Source organism: Rattus norvegicus, chromosome 3, assembly GCF_036323735.1.
Source record: "Rattus norvegicus strain BN/NHsdMcwi chromosome 3, GRCr8, whole genome shotgun sequence".
Classification (NCBI taxonomy): domain Eukaryota; kingdom Metazoa; phylum Chordata; class Mammalia; order Rodentia; family Muridae; genus Rattus; species Rattus norvegicus.
In genome coordinates this window covers 166,941,476-166,963,214 of record NC_086021.1, presented here as the reverse complement: position 1 = coordinate 166,963,214, position 21,739 = coordinate 166,941,476, and the positions used below count along the sequence as shown (strand labels likewise).

Here is a 21,739-nt window from a genome sequence, read left to right as displayed (position 1 = left end):
CTTCTTCACCTGCAGGTACAAAGCCTGGGTCTCCGCCTGAGGTAACACAGCCATCGCAGAGCCAGGAGGCAGATCTGGAGCTGGCCTCACAGCCACCGTCTTTCCTTCCTCGCTGAGATGCAAACCTCAGTCAATGTAGCCCAACTGTTATCTAAGCAGTGTGCAGATCAACGTCCAGGAGGAAAGTGTCTCTGTCTGTGCTCTACCAACCCGACAGGACCCTGAACTGTGGTGCCATCCTGGACATCTAAGCCCATCCTGTCCTGGTCAGTGCCGAGCCAAAGTGGCCCATGTTGCTCCTGCAGCCTGAGCTCAGTACAGACAGTCTGCCTTGTGACTGAGGCTCACTGGGTGACCAGAAGCCTCTCCAGAGCTACTCTGGCCTGGTCAGGTTCAGAAAAAGACCCAGGAGCACTTGGGAGATAACCTCGAGAATGAAGGGAGGAGAAATGCTCACCTTTAATGCTCAGTGCAAGGCCAGCAGCGCCTTGCTCAACCCTCCCACACTTCTCAGCACGAACATGGGAAAGGTACGGTGCTGGCTCAGGGTGAGGCGAGCCTTGTTAAGCCACCACCTCAGAGTCACTATCGGCCTGCAGAGCCACAGCTGCATCTTGTCATGTCCTCGTCCTCTGAACTACTCTATGCAGCCAAGAATCACCTTCTTATTTTCTGTTTGCTGTGGCTTAAGTGTAAGTGTAAGGGGTACCTGTTTGTGTGTGAGTGCATGCTTGTGTGTGCGCATACATGTAGAGGCCATAAAGTCAGCACCTTTCTCAATGAACCTGAACTTAGGGATTCAGCTAGACTGGCTGGCCAACAAGCTCCAGGATCCTCCTGACCCTGCCTGCCGATGTGTGCCAGGCCTTGTGCATGGGTGGTGGGGATCTGAACTCAAGTCCTCATGCTCTGTGAGGCAAGCACTGTATTGGCTGAGCCACTTCCCCAGCCTGTGTGTTTGAGAAGCAGACAGTCCTGAGCCCTGGTGCCTCTTATCTGTGTGTTTAGGTTGTAGAGCTGGAAGGGGAGAGAGGTGGCGGGTGGACTGTGCTTGATGCGGATGACCCGGCACAGTTAAGTGTAGAGGAACTTGCACTGTCTAGAGCATCTGAGGCACCAGTTGCTGGGGACATTCATGGGATCCAGCGAGCGCGAGCGGCCCCCAGAGGTACAACCCAGCAGCACCCGACTCACCCTTGATGATGTGCCTGACGATCTTGATGGAGCTGCCACGCATGTTCAGGATCTGGTGAACTCGCTGGCGAATCTAACAAGGACGGCAGAGAACGGGATGGGGAAGTACAGTGTCATCCTTACCCCTCCCGACATGGAGGACCCATAGCGAGGGGACTACAGGAAGCACTGCGCTTCTGTCCATGCGGGTGGCCCTCCTACCTGGGGGACATTGGCATTGCAGATCTCCGCCATGATGTAGCAGATGTGCTGTAGGATGAAGAGGCCGGCATCCAGGCGCCGCAGGTAGAACTCGTCCTCCATGTCATTGTCTATGATCTCCCCACGCCGCACTATGTCCTGGAAACAAACAAGTACCGGATAGCACTGGGCGAGGCGAAGGATGAGTCTCCAGTCTGGTCACGCTACACAAAGAGCAGCACCACTCGGCAGGCAGGGAAAGCCTCTCCCTCTGTCCTGAAGCATCGTCCTGGTTCTCCTCACTCTACATGGACCATGGAGGCCACAGACACAAGTTCAAAGCTCAGACCTCCTTTCTGATGACTTGGGGCCAGAGTGGCCTCACTCATCTGCACATTCATTCCGGAAAAGCTGAAGAGAGAACAGCAAGCGCCAGTTTCTCTCTTTTTTAAAAATTTACGGCTTTCATTTTGTTTTGTTTTTCCAAGACTGGGTCTCTCTCTATATCCTGGGATTAAAGGTGTGTGCTTACCTGGGGGCGGAGGACATGGCTTAGTGGTGTTTGGCCATACAAACCTGAGGACCTGAGCACATGCCTCCAGTGCCCAAGGAAAAAGCTGGCATGTGGGTGGGTACTTGTAATCAGGGCTGGGTATGGGGGTGCAGACACAGGAGGATCCCTGGAGCCCACTGGCCAGCCAGCCTAACCTGGTTTAGCGGGAGACCATGTTTCAGAGAAAAAGGTAGAAAGTGATTATGGGAGACATGTGGACCTCTGCCCTCCATGTACATATGCAAATATACTTGCACACACATATTCAAACAAAAATTAAAAAAATAAAGTGTTTGACGAGGCACGGTACTGAAGTGTAATGACCACGTGAAGGGAATGAGTGGCTCTTTTCCCGCTCTCCTCTCCAGGAAATGACTGCTTCAGCCTACCCACTCTTTACGCTTCACACGAAACTTCTCTGTCAAGACACACACTCGTCCATCCTCGACCACAAGAACCCAGTCGCCTTCTCCCCAGCCTGCCCAGTGTCCAGGTAACAGCACTGGCATATGTGTCCCTAGCTTCTGCTATATCTGCGACAAGATACAACTGTCTCATTGTTTCTCACAAGTCCATCATCCCTCTACACCTCCAAAGTGATGACAGGCTCTCTCCAACACCCGCCAGACTGTCTATACCCTTCTTCTTTTGCAGCCAATTCTTATTTAAAAAAAAAACAAAAAACTCCCCCAATGAAACAGGCTTATAGAGCCACCATGCACACACCATGCCATTCTCCCATGCATGACCTGTGACACAGTTTTACTGACCACCCTGGAGTTCAACACTGCAGCACTTCTAGAATACTACCCCTCCCCCAATCTGTCGTCAAGCTGCACAGACTGCTGGGAGAATTCTCACCCCTATCATGAGCTTGGCCTCACGATTCCCTGACATGGACCCTGAATGTCCCTCAGGTCCATACTGTTTTTAAACAACCACTGAGATGACATGACCTCTCCCTGTGCACCTCAGGCACAGACTGTCACCATCCATGTGGAGAGTCGACATCAGGGTGGACTGTGAGCTCTAGGACGCTGGGTGGGGCTCAGGGTGAATAGACAAAAAGGCGTCTCTGCTGTGGGCCTGAGTGTGGACAGTCTGCTCCAATGTGGACCAGTCTAAGAGGCAGGAGCTGGGCCCACACTTGCGATGACAATGGCCCATTTCCTAATCCCTGGCTATTTTTATGGCCATGGCTCCTTCTGACAACACAGGCTCCTGTCAGTGAGGGAGCCCTGGGGACACTAGAACTGGAAGGCTTAGCACATGGCCGTCAATCTCCAGCAGGAGCCCTTCAGAGACCACTTAGTCGCAGATAATGCACTTCTTTATTTACCCGGGGGGCCAGCCTACGGCAACGCAAGGCTACTTTTCATCTCACCCCTAAAGGCCTGTCTACAAGGCAGAGGGCTGCAAGCTGGCTCTGCCGGGATCACCGCCAGGAATCCCCAGCCTCACTCAGTAGCCAACTTCTTGGTAATCTGGTAATCGTTAATGCTCACACAATAGTCACAGAGCAATGCTGATGTCACAGTGTTTATTATAAAGAGCCTCACTCTCTTCTTACACAGATCCTAACTTCCTGTTCCAGGGGGAGGCCCAGGAACCAACCTAACTTCCATTCACAAAAGCATACGGTGCCCGTACTGTGCATTTCTACATCACCATAGAGTTTAAGGTCTTATTATACACACATCTCCTTAGGAGCAAAATTAAAGGGGAGAGGGAAGGGATTATTAATCCCACTGCACAAATCAGAAACTAAGGCACGCAGAGGTGAAATTGCTCATTATTCATAATTGCCCGTTAACAGAATACAGACTCCCTGAGGAGGGGACACTTGTCGGATCCACCTCTCTGAGGAGATGAGTAACAGTATGGTTCAGGACCTGGCCTTAGTAGATGTCAAGGATCTAGGAACAGGAAATACTACCCTAAGGCAAAGAAGACAGAAAGAAAAGTAAACAGGGAAGAGGAAAGAGAAGGAAGGAGGCTCCCAGAGGGACTGGAATCCCTGTACTCACCCGCCCACACCTAACTGTGCCAGCTCCCGTGCACAGAGCAGGGACTGCAGAGGCTCTCATAGTGTAGGGAGCTTAACACACAGGAGTGAACCATTTCTGAAGGCAGCACGAAGACAGGACATGAGTCCTGCATGAATCCTGTAGGACCCAGAGACCTGACAAGGCCTGAGGGAGCCGGGAAAGGCTGAGCCTCTGAGCTGGAATCTGACTGAGTCTCATAAGACATTCTAGACACAAGAACAGGTGAATTTCTATGATTCTGATGAGGCCAGCTTGGTCTATATATGAGACCCTTTCTCAAAAAAAAAACAAAAAACAAAAAAAAAAAACAAGACAAAACAAAACCCAACACCAACAAAAACAACCTATTATAAAACAAACAGCTAGAAATAATGGTGAAGAGAGGCCGGCCTGGTTGGCTTGGGAGAGCAAAGTGGTGTGCCACGCACAGACAGAACAGGGGGAGGGAGCAGGGGAGTGGCTTTGTTTGCGAGCTCCCAGGAACCAGCACCTCACATTACTTCTGATAGATTACTATGAGATAGGATCACAGGAGGTCATGGGAATAGTGATCACTCCTGGATCACCCACCCATGGAAGGGAGTAACTGAGCCCTGAAGGTGGCCTTTGGTGGCAGGCACTCACTCCTTACTCCCCACACCATTGTTACACCAGCTCAAGCAGGGCCACCTCCCAAGGCCAGGCTGGCTGCACTGGGATGCAGACCTGCACCGGTGTTCTCCACATCAGTAACCAGCAGGCACTGAGTTCAGAATAACAGAGATGATAAACAGCCCAGAGCTCCACAATGAGGCTGGGCCGGCTGCTGGTGTTCCTCTCAAGGGCCCAGGGCCCCAACCACCGTTACTTTTTAACTGGACAGGACACTGTGCCCCAGGGTTCTCCATGCTGTTCTGTAGAAGGCACAGACCCAAGAGAGCAACGCCAAGCTCCACCTGTCCCTCCTCCTCTTTCCTGGAAGCATCTCTGACGTCAGTCCATTCAATGCTCAACTCCAAACACACAGTCTTAGGACTGATTGGAACATAGAATCTTCAAGTGCAGAGCTGAGAGAAGACGACAGCTCCTCTCCAGGAAGGGCATGGCCGTCACCGACTGTGCTGAGCCAGGGTGGCTTCTGAAGGCCAGGTGTCCACCCTAGCAGGTTCAGAAGAGCCACAGAAGTGCTGTGCAGTGAGGCCCAGATTTTGGGATGGCACCTCATTGAAGCAGTTACCATTCTGGGCTGAGGGTTTGGGGAAGCAGAACGCAAGCATATCCTACTGCTTACGGGGAAACCAAAAGAAAGTTTCTATGTCACTCAGACAGGAAGCAAGTAAGGTTGGGCACGAATCTTTCCAGTCCCCCTTCCTCTACCCTTGGTCTTGCTATGGATGGACATGGGTAACTTAGAGCTGATTAATGAACTTCTGACTCCTTTTCTTGATTTTCCAAGACACAGATTCCTAGACAAGAACTTGATTTGTTTACCCAGCATCTTGGCGTCACAAAGTAAACATCTGACAGACACTCTAAGGGTGCCTGAGACTCCCAAATGACTGTCACACAGCACAAGTTGTACAGCTGGCTGGGACCTGTGTCTGGGGAATATAGAAGCTTAAGGACTGAAAATGATCACTGTGAACTTCTCCATCCAATGCCTTTCCTGGTGAACAGATCCCACAGTGATCCAGGGTCTCAGGCATGCCAATGACTTTGCTCTATGGGCAGACAAGCAAACCCACAAAGCAGCCGAGATACACTGAACAAAAGCCCAGGGATGGGTGAGGCACATTTCCTGGACAAGGAACAGAGTGCAGTGAGTGGCCTTTGCATAGTCTAACCTGCAGCCCAGTCTTTCTTTAGCACAGTGGCACAAGCACTAAGCTAAGAAATCATCCAGCACTGAGGTACCTTCCTAGCCACTCAGGACTTCTGCCTGTTTGAGGTTGTATAGATAGATGGGTTTAGGGTGACGGACGGTGGTGATCAGGGGAGCCAGTTCAAGAAATGCCTGGTGCTGGAGTCAACATTAACATCCGAGCAGGGCATGGCAGTTAACCATTCAGATCATCCTCCCACAAGTAAATTAAATCTCCCTACAACAAACACACAGCCCCGGGGCCTGCCCCTGCACTAGGCAGATAATTCACAAGCAACCTGGGTATGCAAATCAAGTGCTCCTGCGCTGGGACTGTTAAAGAGACAGTCCAAGGGTCCGGGTGCACATGCCTCCCCGTTTAACAAGTTTCAGGACGAGAATGTCTCCGTATATTGGCCTGCACACGGAACAGGACAGGAGTTAGGTTTTAAAGCCTCTACATGGGAAGTGAAAGTGACTGCCTTCTGTCCTGTGTGGCCCCTGGTGGGCATGGGCAGCAGGTTTCACCTTCAGACTCCAGAGGGAAGGCCTGAGACGTATCACGTGACCACCGCAGACCTTCAGTGGAGAGTCCAGCACACTTTCCTGGTGAGGCCCTTCCATTAGTCTGTTCACTTTCAGCAACCCTGGCAGTTTTCTGAGTGCCAGGCTGCCCTGGATGAATCACATTTCTTCCTCTGAACCCCAAGAAAAGCTATGACTATATCCACATTCCACACTGGAAGCTCAGGGAAGAGAGGCCCACACACTGGCTCCAAGCCTGTGTCCCCTTTCATAGCGCAAAAGAGTCTTAGTAGCATGGACCCACTCCAGCATCAGTAGATGAGCATCTGGGCACTGTCTTTAAGTTACATGGGAGCTAGTGTAAACCAAGAGCATTAAACAGAGGGATTCTTGGCCTGCCTTTCTCCCAGTAAAGAAGAAACTTAGAAATGAGAGGAGGGCTGGGATGTGGCCCAGCTGGAGAGTGTGCACCTCCTGCCTCATGCTTGTGACACCCTTGGGTTTGAGTCTCAGCCATCTCATCGTGGTGGCACACTCCTGTAATCCTATCACCTGGGAGGTGGAGGCAGGGGACCAGAAACTGAGGGCAATCCTTGGCTACACGGCAGAGTTTAATGCTGGGCTGGCACACATGGGGCTGTGTGAAAGCTGGTGGGTGGAGGAGGAGAGACTTAGCTAGGCCAGAAGATTCCATATTCAGTTTGGGAGACCGAGTGAGAAGACACCCTGCGAGGCTTTGTTTTGCTCACTCTGTACACAAGGGCTGGGATAAAATCTTAGATGGTAATTGAGTGAATGGTGCACTGTAAGTGGAACAGATTGCGGCTCCCAGCAGCATAAGCCTGTCGGAGGGTTGCTAAAATAAACAGATTCATCGCCAAAGATGCCATGGAGGGGAATGTGAAGCGTCAAGGTGCTATTCCTGCAGGCTGGTGTGTTCTCTCTCTCAGCTGCATCTCCACTTTAAATGCTAATCTGTCTTTGGAGGCACAACCAAGCCACCAGTTCCCCTTGCCTCGTTCTGGTCACAAGCCCTTGGAGTAAGTGCTCTGAGGATGGCATTTCTACTCTGCCCTGACAGGTAGTGAGCTATCTCTAGCTGAGGGAAGGGGACCAGCATAAAGAGGTGGCTGTGAACCCTCCACATGCAGCCCCAACTGGAAGTGGTAAAGGGAGACAAGATGCAAACGCCCCCAAAGCCCTTCCTCCAAATGCCTCTAACAGGGCGCGGATCCTGGCAGACTCTTCTCAGCTGGGGAAGCTGAGGCTAGGGATCTGGGGTTGGGATGTGTGCATAGCTAACAGATAGCATCTCCAGAAGAACTCAGGGCTCTCAGGCCAGGGCCCCGGTCATAAGGAAGATATGTGCACGTGCCAGGTTCCCACACACGGCCTCACTCTTCCTAACAAAGGGAACTTTCTACGTTGAGTGGGGCAGAGCTGGTGCTTAACCTGGCTATACCAGGCTCCACAGTTCCACGGTGCCTTCTTTCCCTAAAAACAAACAAATAAACAAATAAAACCCCAAATACCCAACTGCTCATTTTGCCAGCGGAGAACAAGCCAACCAGTATTGAGAAGCAGAATTTCCACCATAGCAGAGAGTATCAGACAATGATTCTATTGGGGGAGAAAGTACAAGCAAACTCTACCAGTGAGGACTGGGTTGGAGGCCAGAGCCACTTGTGACAATAATTCTGAAGAATAGCCTCCTTTCTTAAGCCGGGGAATATCCGTGCTTAGGTCCCACTGTGTAAGATTAGCACTCTTATACTGATGCTTTCACCAGTGAGCAAAGCGAAGCAGGGAGTTCAAGGGAGGTACTGTGATCCACAGGCTGGAGGAGAACCAGAACCTGTGACCACTAAGTCTCTCATCGCCATCCTGAGGCTGTGGTGCAGATGTGCTTAGGTACCTAAGAGAAGCTCCGGACATTCTCAGGGATGGATTTGCTAAGAACTGAGGGAGAATACTACTGCAGCTGCTTGATATGACAGACAACACACACACACACACAGACACACAGACACACACACACCCTGATGACTGTCTACACACCCAAGCCCTGATGGCTTCCAAGCGGCAGCCATATGCAGCAGAGGAGGGTGCAGAAGAGGTGGTGCAGACATAATGGACAAGCATTCTGCAGGTGTTTTAGCCTCCGATCTGAGATTCTTTTGCCTTTGTCTCCCAAATCCTGAGATTATAGATGTGCACCATCATGCCTGGCTCTTGCAGATCTGAGAAAGCATGAGTCTAGGGGAGGAACGTGTAGCTTCTTCATGTAGTGATGGGTGTGGAATGTGGCAGGGTCTGGTTCACCTCTAAGCTGATGGTATCACAACAACACTGGTTTGACTGTGTGTGTGTGTGTGTGTGTGTGTGTGTGTGTGTGTGTGTGTGTGTGTGTTGGGGGTGGTCTCTGGGTAAGGGTGAGGAAGATCCACAGAGCACACTCCTCGAGTTAAGGAGACTAGTAGGTAGCTGCTGTGTGAAAGTTAAGGAAGTGACTATGGTCACCTGCGATGCAGCCTGTGGCAGTGAGAAGGAGATGGGAGCCACTGCAGGTCAAGCTTGTCTGGTGGATGTGTGACATTAAGCGGCAGATGGCTTCCAGGGTCTGATTGGTTACACTGGTGAATGGCCCTAGGGTGTTTCCACTCTAGGAACCCCATGGCTTGGGTTTGCACTGAATGAATCAGAAAGCCTAAAAGAGACGTCCAGGTACATGCTACGGACGGGAGGCCCTGGCACAGCCCTGACCCTCACAAAGCCTACAGCAGGCCTGGGAGGTGGCATGGAGGTGAGACATTAGCCTCACTAAGTGAGCACTCAGGTTCAGAAAGGCAAAAACCAGTGCTCAGGGCCACGCTGTGGGGCGAGCACGAGGAGTGGAGCCAGATCTCAGACCCACTGACTTCTCTTCCAGTTACTGATTGGAACTGACTGTCAGAGAAGCAGGAGCCAAAGGGGCCGTGGCTGAAACGGTGGGTGTCCAAAGAGAGAAGTTGGAGACAGGAAAAAGGCACCATGAAGCTCTCCCCTCTCCCACTACCTTCTACCGGCAAGCTCACTGGCTGAGTCTGTGAGGCACTGGTTTAAAGATGAGCTGAGAGGAACTCTCAGCAGGATGAGCTCTCTTTTTTAAAGCAAGCTTTGGAAGCTTCCAGCACAGTTAGTAGAACAGTGGAAGCCAGATCTCCACCCGGCGCTCAGGGTCACGCACCCCACATGTTCACCCCACCTTTCACACCCCTCTTCCACCCAGTCACCCATATCTTCAAGTGAGTTCTGGAGGCTGAAGAAACAGCCGGTCTGCTTAAGATATCAAGTCCTGTGGATACTGTTTCATTACAGAGTCCATCTTTTTCTTTGCAGGATAAAGCTGGGAATGATTTAACTGTGGCAAAATTAGCATGCAATTTGTAAGTCATTACGGTGCGAAGTATGTGGTGAGAACACTTTATTGAATAAACCTGCTGAGTATAATTTTCCCAGGAACTAAGAAAGAAAAGCCTCTCTCTAAGGCTCTCCTCCCTCTTTCAGAAATCCCTGCCAGCACCTATCTAATTACGTCTTGCTTCTGAAGGCAGCTTCTGTACGCTGAACCCACAGGGATCCTGGTCTTTTCTGGGCTTCAGCCTGTTTGGGGAGCCCAGTGAAATCTGCTGAGACAAGCACCCTGGGTATTTACTGATCACGAGGGCTGCTGCTTGCTGAAGAGTTGGAAGCATTACACGGCCTTTAAAAGTTCAAATCTTGTTAACCAGGAGCCCCTGGGGTATGTCCAACTTCACTCTGGAGCTCAAGGACACTGCGTACAGCGGGAACACACTGGGCACCAACCAGCCCAAGGCATGGACGGCGCTCTGTGCCAGTTACACATCATTGTGGTGATATACTATGAACGGAAAATGCATAAAATAATCTAGTGCTGGAGGAGTCCCATACATGCTCCTAAGCACACGTGTGTTTCCTCAGCGCAGACGGCTGCAGGACTGGAGATGCTGCTCCACAGGAGAGTGCTGCCCGGCATGTGCAAGGCCCTGGCTTCCATTCCTAACACTGCCTGCAGCAAAACAAACCAAGACCCACACCAACTGAACACTATGGTGCTGTTGCAGCTACATTAGAATCCACTTGTACGTACTTATGTGTTTTCACCGAGAGGGGTTGTGGGGGGTTTTGCTGTTTTGTAAACTAAGCATTACAGGCAACAATGAAAGTTATGGAACAATGTGGGGGTATTTTTATCCTTAACACCCAGGGGGCAGACAATGAACTCTCTCAAGGAGCAGTGGTCCTTTCCTCAGGCTCAGGGTGAAGATCTAGAGACCATGCTGGGGCAGTGTGGCCATGGACACCTTCAGTCCCAGCACTGGGGAGACTGAGGCAGGTGGATCTTTGAGTTCAAGGCCAGTCTGGTCTACAGAGTGAGTTCCCGGACAACCAGGGCCACACACACACACACACACACACACACACACACACACACACCCACTTCAGACAAACAAAGCACAACCAACCAACAACAAAAAAGACAGGCACAGAGGAAGCAAACAAGTACACTGTCTACCAGCTATGACGGGACAGGCTTTATGCCAGGGACTGCATATTTCTGTGAGGAGGACACAGATTTCTCTGAGATCTGACCTCACAGGAGGCAGGAGGACAGGGCTGGAGGTGTAGGGAAGCAGAGAATAAACTCTGGGCATCAACAGGGACCTCCCAGAGGAAAGGACACAAAGGCTCTCTCTCTGCCTGTCTCCTGGGTGCTAGGTGTGGCATTCCTTCTGCTATACCGCTACTACCCAGTTTGTGTTAGTTAAACACAAACGGCTACCATGGGGAAAAAACAGAGGTCAGGGCAGTGAGGCTATGTATCCTGAGCAGAGAGCCGGGAAAGGCCTGGCTTACCTCTTCCTCTCCCAGGGTTGGGAGGAGACTGAGAAACCCCATCCCCACTTGGTGTGCATGGGGAAGGATCAGAGTTGCTAGGGTGGCTTGAGCTCCCTCTGGATCCCTGGCCCTCCCCAGCAGCACACACCATACTTGGGTTTCTAATTGGCACCATCTTTGGCCAGTGCCTGGTCCAGCACTTGGCCCAGAACAGGAGTCTGATCAGCATTTGCCAAATGACTGGATTCTCTCCATTGAATCTTGGTCAAGTGCAAAGCACATAGAAATGCACAGCTCTCAGAGAAATGGAGGTTTTCAGGGAAAGGTTAGGTTTAGAGACACTGGAAAGCCAACATCTGACTCTGTTATTTAGAGTGGGTATCCTTGCTGGCTTAGTGAAATATTAGACAGTCATTTCTTACTAATCTGAGGGTCACTGTCATCCAGTGTGTTTACATCAGCAATGTTTGCAGAGTTCCCACTTGGTGGTAGAACGTCTGTACTGGGAGGAGGGAGACCAGCTGTTTATGACTTAAGAGAGAGGACAACAGGAGGAAGGGGTGAAAGGGAGGTTCTGTTGCTCTGTGACACAACACCCGTGAGGTGGCTTCATCTGCCAAGACAGCCCAAGTGCTGGCAGCAAATGCCTCTCACCAATGTGCCCCTCCTGCCTTGGCTCTTGGAGTAGCACAAGGCTGCTGAGCACTAATGGCCTTGGAATGTTTGCCAGAGCCCAGCAAATCGGCCTTGGCACCGAGGAGACAGCTGTTTGTCAGTGAATGGCAGGGCCGGAATCGGTGGCACAAGTAGCCTGCTAGAGGCTGGGGGTGGGGCTGCAGCCGTCACTCTCCCTCAGCACTAACCAATTCCACGCCCTCTTCACTGCAGATACCGGATCATCTTCAGGGACGCACACCAAGGACCCTAACAGCAACATGTAAATTGTTCCCAACACTCAAGTGGTCTTCCTTGGAGTGTGTAACCCAGTTCTAACAAAGCACCTGGCTGCGCCCTTACGTGAAACATTAAGTTAAAGGGACCTAGCAGTCACACGAGGAACAGTGACAAGCCATGACTACTACTAACTTTAAGATGGTGTATCTGCCTCCCAGGCTTTCTTCTGCTACTTGAGATCTGCTCCAACAGGATCTATGAGGGGCCGTGGCAGGGCTGGAATTCTGGTAGTGTCATGGCTGCTCCTACACTGATCTAGAGAATCTTCATTTGTGTCTAGTTGTCATTTATGTGGCACTCTATCAGTCCCCTGGGCTCCTCAGGTTCCAGACGGAATGAAGGAGCGGGTGAGGAGTGTGCCTAGGTGCCTAAGCGCAGCTGTATCTGCAGCTGTACCTCTGTGAAGAAGAGAGTCCCTATCAATCAATTCAATCAATCAGCAAACACCCGAGCACTGACCAGGCTTAGAGATCACAGGCAAGTCCCAACAGTTACGATCTACTGCTCTGCCAAGGTGGACCTGTGCGTGTGGGAGAGTGGAAGTGGCAAAGAAACAAGTCTCAGGCGCCTATGCTCACCCCAGAGGAGCAGAGTTTTGCGGACTGCTGGGGTAAGCGCCCAATACTCCTGCTAGAGAGGCTCCAAAGCTTCCAGGGTCTCTTCGAGGTGAGAATTGAGAGATCCAGAAAAATCAAGATCACAAGGAAACTTGGGGCTGCCGCAGACTGCAAAAAGCAGGAATGGGCTCACACTGTATTAGAGCTACACACTGGAGAGTGTCCGTAGGTCAGAACACAGTCCGTAGGTCAGAACACAGACTGGACAATGGGCAAATGTGAAAACTTGCTCTAATTAAGATGTGTGCTGAGTAGGGCCTAGGCCTGGAGACTGATACAGAGGCAGGGAGATGCAGGGGAGGGAAGCAGCTAACAGAAGGGTAGGTATGGCCCCTCAAGAAGGAAACCCAGCCAGGCTCATGGGTTTCCTAGGTCGCCAGCAAGCTGCAGCACCAGAAGACAGTACAAGGTAGGCCAACCTAGGGCTTGGCCTGGCCACAGAGATGGAGTCTTTATTCCATGCGTCTTCTGCATATGGGCAGCTGGATCTACTGACTTCCCAGCTTCCTCCTGCTCTTACGCTGGGATCCCATTCCTTAGAATCACATTCCCCCACTTCCTTAGGACAATGACAGCTAGCAACTGACCAATACAACTTGGTCACCACGGTACCAAATCCTGGCACTGTCCTTAGGCACGTTTCAGAGTTATGCTCGTATCAGATCTTGTCCCAGACTCCTAGGATGACCTTGGCTAGTCCTACATCCATCTTTCTAAAAACTCACCACTTGTTGAAGGGTAGTTACACTGTGACTGTTAATCTTCACAGTTAACTGGATTTAGAGACTTGGGTATGAGTGTGAGGCTGTTCTCAGAAGGCAGATCCACCCAGCATCGTCCCATGAATAAAGAGAAGAAAGGAAGAGAGGCACCACCCAGCATTCGCCTCCTTCCACTTTGTGACTGCAGGTGCAATGTGACTGCAGGCTGCCTCAATCTTTTGCTGCAATGCCTACGGACAGACAGACTGTACAGCCTCAAACTGTGAGCTGGCACGAACTCCTCCCCCCTTAACTTGTCAGGCATTTAGTTAAGACAGTAACAGTAACTCACACATATGCACACCACACCAGCCTTTGGCTCTGCTCTTATGACATTAGGTGGCCTGTGGCTGCAGGTGCCTTTGCCCTACCTGTCCTATGTAGAGAGAAGGCACCCAAAGGACCACATGGAGTGTGTGTCAGGAGTTGTCAAGAAGTGGACAGGGGTACGTACATGTTTCTCCCCTTCAATCTTCTTGTCAGCCACCTGCATTGCACCTAGATATTTAAAATGCAGCTCCATTAGTCTGTCGACCTGAAAGAGAGACACAGGCAGGGGTGAGGGGGGGAAGAGCACACTTCCTGCTTCAGAGTCACTGCTTGCAAAGGACGGCCCACACCACTACCTCTAACATGGGGATGGACCTCAGGGACATGCTCAGAGCAGAGAGAGGGGCAGCTGAGAACACAGCACTCTCCCAGCATGCATCGGCTTAAACGTGTGCACCGGCACAAAGAAAGCGGGCTGGCCCCTCTGGGGCCTCTCTTGCCTGCCCTCTGGGACGCCTGAGAATTCTGGTTGTTACTAGCAACTAAATAAGTAAACATTTGAGTCCCTTCTTGCAAAGAGAAGGTGCTTGAAGTTACATACTTGATATTCACTTAGAACTTAGATTTCTTTTTTTCCAACTGAAACCTTTCATGTTCAGATTCTGCCCCAGAGCTGATCTTTTTTTCAATAATAATAAAAAAAAAATGCCCGAGTAAAATCTTTTTAGTTGCTTTTGAGTTGGAAGAGAGTGCCAGAAAAACTCCTTCAGCAACTCGAGAAAAGACTTTGACGTCTGTTCAGAAATAACTTGAGTCAGTTTTCAGCTTAGCAGAGCCATCTTGGAACAGAGCCTGGGGACACTGAGTGGGTTTGGAAAGGTTCATTTTCCCCAAGACCTTCAAAGGACAGAAAGTGCCGCCGTGACGCCGGCCAGACTTCTGACCTATCCGCCAGGCTGGCACCACTGCGGCCTCTGGCAGGCAGTATTTTTCTGCACAAGAGCTGATATCATGTTGCTCTAACAACATAGCCACTGACAGCCCAGGCAGATCACTCTCCAGCCCCAGCCCTTGGCAGCAAAGGGTGACTCGGTGACTTTATACATTTCCCTCCACATGTTTCTATGTCTATGATTTCCTTAAACCATGAGAAACTGTCTCAGGTAACAGGGGAGTGATCTCACTCTTCCTACAGTGTGTGGAATCTGAACACAGTCACGACTGCTGAGATGCTCCATGCTGTGGTTCATTGCTACTGGGCAGCACAGAGAGCTGAAGGTGGGCTCAAAGAGGCAGAACAAAACAAGACCTTCTGAAGACTGTGCCCCAGCCCTACTGTGGCTACAAGCAGGAATGCAGCTATCGTGTGATAAGCCTTCCTTCTACTCCCACGGAACTGCCTACCACATAGGGTTCAAGTCCCAGCTCTGGTAGTATTGGTGGCATGTTCTGGAAACTCATCTAGTCACCCCATCCTGACTCCCCAACCACTGAGTCTTCTAGAGGAACACGCGTGCCTCCAGGTTTCAGCTGGGGGAAGTGAGGCTCAGAGCGGCACACACTTTCCTGCATGTGGCGGTCTAAGGCAGATGGCAGGTGTCTTCCTTGGTTGTTCTCTGCTTTGCTTATTGAAGCAAAGCTTCTTGTGGACCCTGGCTAGTCTGGTTACCAGTGAGCCAGCTTGCCCTGGATCTCTTGTCTTGGCTTCTGAGTGCTGGGTTACAGGTGGCAGCCACACCGGTCCAGCTTTTACATGGATTCTGGGTATCTAAAGTCTGGTCTCCAAGCTTTCAGAGCAAGTGCTTTTATCCACTCTGCCATGGCTGCAGCCCATGTATCTTGAAAGCAGCAAAGCCAGCATCGACTGCAGACCTCTGAATCCAAAGCTGGTGTTCTCAATCACCAGGCTGTGCTGTGCACCCTCCACACTCTGACCTGAACCCTCTGGACGTCTCCTCTATCCCCAAGTGTCCACTGCTGCCACCCAGGAGTTTCTCCAAGGGAAGTACATTGAACACAAGCATGGAGGCTTGTAGAACCGTTGGGAGTGAGTCAAGGCAGTAGACCTGTATTCGGGAGAAGGTACACTAGGGCAGAAGCACTTGGCACCAGCACCCTCAGGTAAGGGGCTGTCTCCACAACACTCTGCTCCTGGCCCCATATGCACGGTCACAGTCACCCACCTTCTCACTGTCGTTCTCCGTAAATTTATTCAGAAGCCGGGTCCGCTGCTGCCCTCTCAGGTTGCGCAGGAGGGAAGCCAGGATCGAACAGACATGCTCTGGGGTGGGAAGGAGAGAAGAGAACACGCTGAGATCAGAGCAGTAATTATCCCTCTTCAGGCAGTCTGCTCTATCAGAGGAGAAAGGAGGCATCGCTGACTGAGACTATTGATTAATAAGACAAGAGCGTCAACTGTGTCATCAGAAAACCGAACTGATCTTGGCGAGCCGCACAGATACAGTCAGAAGGATGACGTCCTCAAGGACAGAGTGAGCAAGGAGACCAAAGGGAAGTGAGAATTTCTATCTTGCCGGGAATTAATTGACTTGTATTGTCCACAACAGAACCTCAAACTAATCCCCCACTTACAGAAATGACCTGTGAACAGAATACAAATACCATCAGGACATGAGTGAACGATAAATAAGAAATGTCTGTCACTTCTCAAATTGCCTTGTAACTTTCCCTGGCAACTGCCCTGGCATGAAGCAGGTAGGCGCCCAAACTGATGCACTAACCCCCACTTGATGCTGAGGGGAGCTGGGAGGCAAGCATTTCACACTGTGTCACCCTCCTGTGCCACCGCAGCTCAGTGGCTCCCTCAGAAACGGCTATCCCAGCCCTGCAGAGAGGACAACCACAGGATATGGCACAGGCTTCAGTGATGAAGACAGTTTTTTCTTTAAGCACCACAAAAAAATTCTCAAGCGAGAGATGGCTCGGTGGGTAAAGGGTGGTTGTGTAAGCACAAGAACCCAAGTCCACATCCCCAGAATCCACATAAAAGCCCCACATGGTAGGGCATGTCTGTAACCCTGGGGCTTCTACAGTGAGGCAGGAGGAGGGGACAGAGGATCCCCAGAAGCTCCCAGGAGGGCTGCCTGGCACGTGCAGCAGCGAACAAGAGACCCTGCCTCAGACAAGGTACAACGGGAGGACTGACACCCACGATGTCTTCCAGTTCTACCCCTGTGCCACGGCTGGCACATGTGTGTGCACCCCCCGCCCCCATCTATAACTGTAACATGGCCCACACATGTATGTGAACCTCCCCAACCAGCTCCATACGTGTATTGTGGACCACACATGTGAGCACCCCCCCCCATTTAATAATTCTTCAATAATGACCTTGAAAAGGAGGTCACAGACACCTACTTATAAGGCAATGACCAAATTTATTTTGAAATAAATTGCTGGTGCTGGAGAGATGGCTCAGAGGTTAAGAGTGCTCACTGTTCTTTCAAAAGACCAAGGTTCAGTTCCCAGTCACACGGGTGTCTCACAACCACCTGTAACTCCAGCTCCATGGCATTAACACCTTCTTGTGGTCTCACTAGGCACCCGCACATACTTGGCATATATGCATGTAGACATACGATTGGGGGGGGGGGTTGAAGAAACAGGTCAGCGGTTAAGGGTACTGCCTCTTCTGTAAGCACCAAACGCATACATGGTACACAGACATACATGGAGACAAAACACCCATACAAATAAGATAATTTAATAATTAAATAAAACTAAATGGGAAAAAATTGCTCAGCATGGACGACAGCTATCTGGCAACCCAGGAGCACTTTCACTTGCAGATGCTACTCAGAATCCTGAGTTCTGTGACGGTGAACATCAAAGACCCACTGGGAAGCATCCCATAGGTGCCTGTGGCATCCTGTCCTTGCTGAATCTGTGTCAGCGGTAACCTCAAGCAAGAGGTCTCTGTATCAAAAGTTCCCCCCCAAAACAAAGAGCTGGCCTTTGTTTGGAATGGAACTAACCTAGCATGGCCTCAATTCAGCAGAGAGAGCCCAGAGAGAAGGTCCTAGACCAGGATAGACAGTAGCTAGGGATGGGTCTTCATGGAGTCTGAAGAAATGATGTGTCCACTAGAGTAGGACAGAGGGACAGAAGTAGTCCCCATGGGACCAGGACCAGGGCCACTGGGCTGGGGACTCAACTTTTCCTGGGTTTCAGCATCATCTGATAGGTTATTTCTCCGCTGCCAGGGAAATGAGCCAATTCAAACCAGATTAGATAATATTAAAGGCAGGTTTATTGAGGAACTGCGAGTTTAGTAGTCCCAAGGACCAAAGCCAGGGAAGTCACTGTGAAGAAAGGCAGGTTAGGGGAGGGAGAGAGAAAGAGAAAAAGGAATGTGCATGTAGAGAAAGGAGAAGAAGAGGGAGAGAGATCAAAGTGTCTGGATTATATGGAGAAGAGCCTTTGGGAGAAGGGCAGCCCAGCCCTATGGCTGGGGGAAGGGTATGCCAGGTATAGACTGAGGGATGCTGGGAGAACCTGGAGGCCAGATCTGTTTTGATATGTAAAATATGCACCTCAGTCCCTGGTCTCAGGGTCTGAAACCAAACACTTAAGTCTCCAACAACTCCTTTGTTCTCAGACACCTGCAGAGCTGTGCTCCTCCCGTGTCTTCGGAAACCATTTACATGCTAAGACTCACAAACTTGGACCCATAGCCAGACCTGCCCTTTGAATGTCCATTTAAGTCACACAGTCTACAGCGTTCCCCACCGCTGCCTGACAGGTATGCTCACCTTAAAGAGCCTACAGCAAGGCCTTGCCCTCCCTCCCCAGCCTGCTCCATTTACCACACAGTAACCAGGCTCTCAAGTTTCTCAAGCCCCTCAGCAGATCCTTCATGGAGTCACCTTGCAAGTTCTCCCTTCAGATGTGACCCCAGCTCTATACCATCACGACTGCCACACACCCCCTCTAGTCCGACACCTTCACCCCAGCCCACAACACGCACAGCCTGCTACCAGGTGCCTTTGCTTTTGTCCTTGCCCACGGGCAGTCTTCACGGAAGACCACAGTGCTTCTTCGGCCTGACCGCTGCTTCTGACACAGGTGCTCCTACCTCGAGGCCTCTGCCAGAAATGTTCCCCACTAGGTACCCCGTGCTTATTCTAAGATTCAGGGGCCTCAACCTTTCCCACTAGACTCCCTCTGTCCACACTCTTTGAAAACGCAAAGCTCTAACACGGGCAGTCCTGGAGTCACTGAGTGTCCCTTCTCTCTCCATCACACGCTGCATGTTTACTGATTTGGCTCACCACCTCCCTTCAATTAGAATAGACAATGCATGAGGACAAGGACTCCGATCTGCTTTGGTCACTGCTTACCCCCAGCTCCCATCCAGTCTGGCATATACAGCAGGTGTTTTGGGAAACCTTGGCAAATGAATGGAAAGGAAGCAAGCTCTCTGTATGAACAGCCAGAGCTGTGGTGGCCCCCAACAGACCACTTCCGAGTTCTGGATCTCTTTTTAATGCCTTCGTACTCTGGGTAGAGCACCCAGCCCAGATTCAGAGGCAGGCTGCCTCGCATGCTGAACAGGAAGAACCAGGCTGTAAAAGGCTCTCCCTAGCAGCAAAGCAGGGTCATTTTTGAAGGCACAGCGAGGGGTGGGGGGGGGCAGGGAAGCAAGGCCGAGCTTGGAATGAGCCAAGAAGAAAAGACCAGAAGGTAGAGTGTGGGACACCCACAGTTCTGCTATTCACGGCTGACTGAGCAGGGACTCTGCTCCCTTCGGCTGGTGAACAGGTGTGAGATGGGCCGTAAGGAATGCAGTGAATCTCATACACTCAGGCCTGAAACTTTGAAATTACTTAGCCCAGCAGCTGGGAACAACCTCCATGTATATCTACATATAAGGCATCAGACAGCCGCAGAAGGAAGAGAGGAACATCAGACAGTTCTCATGAAGTGTCTGAGACAACCCACTCTGCACGGATGGGAAAACCCATGAGCAGAGTGGCTCACCTCCACACTAGTTGGTGCCAGAAGTCTGTATGACCCCAACTCAAACGGCAGATGTGTTACTTAGATCTGCGTGTGCAAGAAGTGAGTGCTCCGGGCTCCAGACAACAGGGCCCCTTAAGCTGAAGGAGATCCTTAAGGGTCGAGAGTATAGATTGACAACCACTGTGCAGTGTGCCAGGTGGGTGACAGCAACTTGGTAGGCATGGGACACTTGGGAGCAGAGGACATCTGCCTAATGCTTCCCACTGGAAAGCAAAATCAAAAAGCCTAACCCTGGTAACCATGGAGAGAGAGGAACCAAAGGCCACTGGATGGAGTATAAAGCACACGTAGGTAAGACACCCCCGCCCCCCACACCACCACCACCAGTGCATTTAGAGCCGGTGGCAGAGATGAGCTCACATCAAGGTTTAATACCATCTCCGTGGCTACATTCCTCCTGCAGACCAGCCCTAGGAACCCCACTTGCTCTCCCAAGGGGAGAAAAAAAAAAAAAAAAACGCAAAGTACCTTGTGTACATTCTCAACAGAGAATTGATATTATACACATATATGTTCCCAAATATAACTGACCTCACCAGCGCAGGCTTTCTTTTTTAAACAGCTCTCCAGAATGCCACTGAATTTCACTAGTGAGCCATTTCTGGGTATTTTTGGTAGCTTCTAGTTTGAGATTTTTCTTTTTCCTTTTTCTTTTTTCTTTTTTCGTTATTAAGGACAATGGTATTCACATGCTGTTGGCATACTTCTGCATGTTTTTTCCTTATAATATATTCTTAATAATAAAATATGTGACTAAAATGCTGTATCTCACGAGCTCACCTCCAACACACCATGTGTTTACACACACAAATACATACTGTTAAGGATGTCCCCCAGACAGACACAGACACACACACACACAGACACACAGACACACACAGACACACACACACAGACACACACACACAGACACACACACACAGACACACACACACACAGACACAGACACACACACAGACACACACACACAGACACACACACAGACACACACACACAGACACACACACACACAGACACACACACACAGACAGACACACACACACACATAGACACAGACACACAGACACACACACACAGACACACACACACACACACACACACACACACACACACACACACACACACACCCTGCCCTTGATTCTCAGTGTTCAACATTCTTTTCCAATGTGTATGAACCAGGAAATGGCAGGATACCCTGCAATACCTGATGGGAGTTCGGCCTGGGTGACTCAGAAATCTTTTTTTTTTTTTTCCCGGAGCTGGGGACCGAACCCAGGGCCTTGCGCTTGCTAGGCAAGCGCTCTACCACTGAGCTAAATCCCCAACCCCGGTGACTCAGAAATCTTATCCTTGGCACCTGAAGCTGAAGACCTAGGAAAGCAAGAGGGGCAAGCCCAAAGGCCTTAGATTTCTGGCCAGATATACTAAGGCCCAGTCTTCGGAAGGCTGAGAGCCCTGTCTGAGAGCAGGAAAAGATGGCTGTCTGGCCCCTCCTCCTCCTCACTATTATTTGGAGTCCCCCCCCCCCCACTATTATTTGGAGTTCTCAATAGATTGGGTGATACCCACCCACACTGGTACTCAGGCACCTGATCCAAATGCTAATCTGTCTCAGAAACACTCCTAGGCACACTCAGGTCGCACTTCATCAGCTACCAAGGCTTCCTTTAGCACAGCCACAGTAACACATGACAGACTCATAAGATCATGTTTGTTTTGCTTCCCCTGCCAACTTATAGCTTTCTTAATTTTGATTTGTAAGGGATCTTTGCAAATTAAGGAAACTACCTTCTTCGTATATCTTATGAATGTTTTCCTTAGTTTGCCATCTGTCTTTCGGAAATTCTTATTCAAAG

The 21,739-nt window shown here is 50.6% G+C and overlaps 1 protein-coding gene across 2 annotated transcripts in view; it reads right to left on the bottom strand.

Moving 5' to 3' along the window:
* Positions 1 to 21,739, bottom strand: part of Ctnnbl1 (catenin, beta like 1) — a 161,034-nt gene that overhangs the window by 5,718 nt on the left and 133,577 nt on the right. For both annotated transcript variants that reach the window (NM_001024870.1, XM_039104624.2), the window contains 4 exons: positions 16,025 to 16,122; positions 14,026 to 14,106; positions 1,396 to 1,533; positions 1,195 to 1,267 (listed from right to left, as the gene is read on the bottom strand). In NM_001024870.1, the coding sequence (NP_001020041.1) occupies positions 1,195 to 1,267; positions 1,396 to 1,533; positions 14,026 to 14,106; positions 16,025 to 16,122 (390 nt within the window). The remainder of the gene's footprint in view (positions 1 to 1,194; positions 1,268 to 1,395; positions 1,534 to 14,025; positions 14,107 to 16,024; positions 16,123 to 21,739) is intronic.